The 1,609-nt window shown below is 39.6% G+C and overlaps 1 protein-coding gene across 1 annotated transcript in view; it reads right to left on the bottom strand.

Annotated features, from left to right (window-relative positions):
* Positions 1–29: 29 nt before the first annotated feature.
* LOC128250823 (uncharacterized) overlaps positions 30–1,609 on the bottom strand; it is a 24,780-nt gene continuing 23,200 nt past the window's right edge. Inside the window, exon 8 of the mRNA XM_052976809.1 lies at positions 30–1,083. Within this exon, the coding sequence (XP_052832769.1) occupies positions 898–1,083 (186 nt within the window). The 3' untranslated portion in view covers positions 30–897. The remainder of the gene's footprint in view (positions 1,084–1,609) is intronic.

Genomic DNA, 1,609 nt, shown 5'->3' with positions numbered 1-1,609 from the left:
ATACATACTATTGATTTGTCCGGAAAGTTCGTGCCGATTCTTAAAGGAAAGAAAAGGGTCAATAAATACTTGCCATTACATTTTTAATCAACCAAATATGAACCCTTTTGTTGCACTATGCGTCTCCATCTTTCCTTTAACTTGAAAATACCCTCTTCCCAGAATTGAGGTGGTTTCATGGCAAATAAGTCGAAAGGTAAGCTACTATATATCGGCACAAACTTTCCGGACAACCCAATATATATGTACGTAGCTGTATATAATGTACGTGTGTGTTTGTGTGTGTGTGTGTGTGTGTATGTGTGTGATAAATAATTAAATAAGTACGTACATATATATATATGTGTGTGTGTGTGTTTGTGTGTGTATGTGTGTATGTCTGTCTATCTATCTATCTATCTATCTATCTATCTATCTATCTATCTATCTATCTATCTATCTATCTATCTGTGTGTATGTATGTGTGTGTGTATATGTACGTTTGTCCTCCACCATCGCTTGACAGCCGGTGCAGGTGTGTTTATGTCCCCGCAAAAGGAAACCGACAGAACAAGTACTAGGGCTACAAGTCATCAAGGCAGTGCCCCAGCATGGCCGCAGCGTAATGACAGGAACAAACAATATAATATATATGTGTATGCTTGTATACACACACACACACATGCACATACACATACACATATATATGTGCACTCCCCATAAGCACACACATGTATGTTTACAAACATGTACACACACACACACACACACACACTTCCTCACACACACGCACACACACACACAGGCACACATACACATACACATACACACACGCACCTACATACACGCACCAACCATCGTTATTCCGAGTGGGGGGGGAGCCACTGTAGTATGAGGTATCGAGTAGGGGTGGGGGCGCTACGGTATGTAGCACGTGAAAACAAATAGAATTATACCTGCAATTACTATGTCCCCGGGGATGTAAGTGAAGTTAGCGTTCGGTTGGACACAGTTGTCACACTTCCCAGGACAAGAACTGACAACGGAACTGTAGAATCTGGTTACGTCATCCATTCGTAGATTAATTCCATTAAAAGTACCGACCTGCGAAAAAACAAAACAAGACAAAAAAATAAACATCGCATTTTAAAAACGTGTGCGTATTCTTAATACTTTACTGGAGTACTGAAATATGCAGATACGCTTCACGGGGAAACAGCTGGTATTATAACCCAATCTACATATACTATATATATTTAAACTTCTGTTCATCCTCTAATTCCTTATGTACTTTGTACTTCTATATGTAAACCATGTTGGCAAAATAACATAGTCTGCCATGGACACCTGTGCTTTGGTTCTTTCTTTCTTTTTCTTTTCTTCCTTTCTTTTGTCACTTTTGCTATGAATTAAATTAATGAATTCAACGGGATACACCGTCTGCAAGTAGTTGGGTTCAGCATATTATCCTCCATTTTCTAATTGTTACACAAATTCTGGGTAAAACCTCCACTTTTACCCGCTCCCATTAATTGCACCTAGTATAGCACTAGTGTAGCAATAATTGGGTACCCTCCCAGCAGTATACTGGATAGATACTATCCCTTAGTGGGTTGTACCCCCAACCCCT

The sequence above is a fragment of the Octopus bimaculoides genome, chromosome 25 (assembly GCF_001194135.2).
Source record: "Octopus bimaculoides isolate UCB-OBI-ISO-001 chromosome 25, ASM119413v2, whole genome shotgun sequence".
NCBI lineage: Eukaryota > Metazoa > Mollusca > Cephalopoda > Octopoda > Octopodidae > Octopus > Octopus bimaculoides.
The sequence above is the reverse complement of the archived record's forward strand: the minus strand, read 5'-3'. Positions and strand labels throughout refer to the sequence as shown.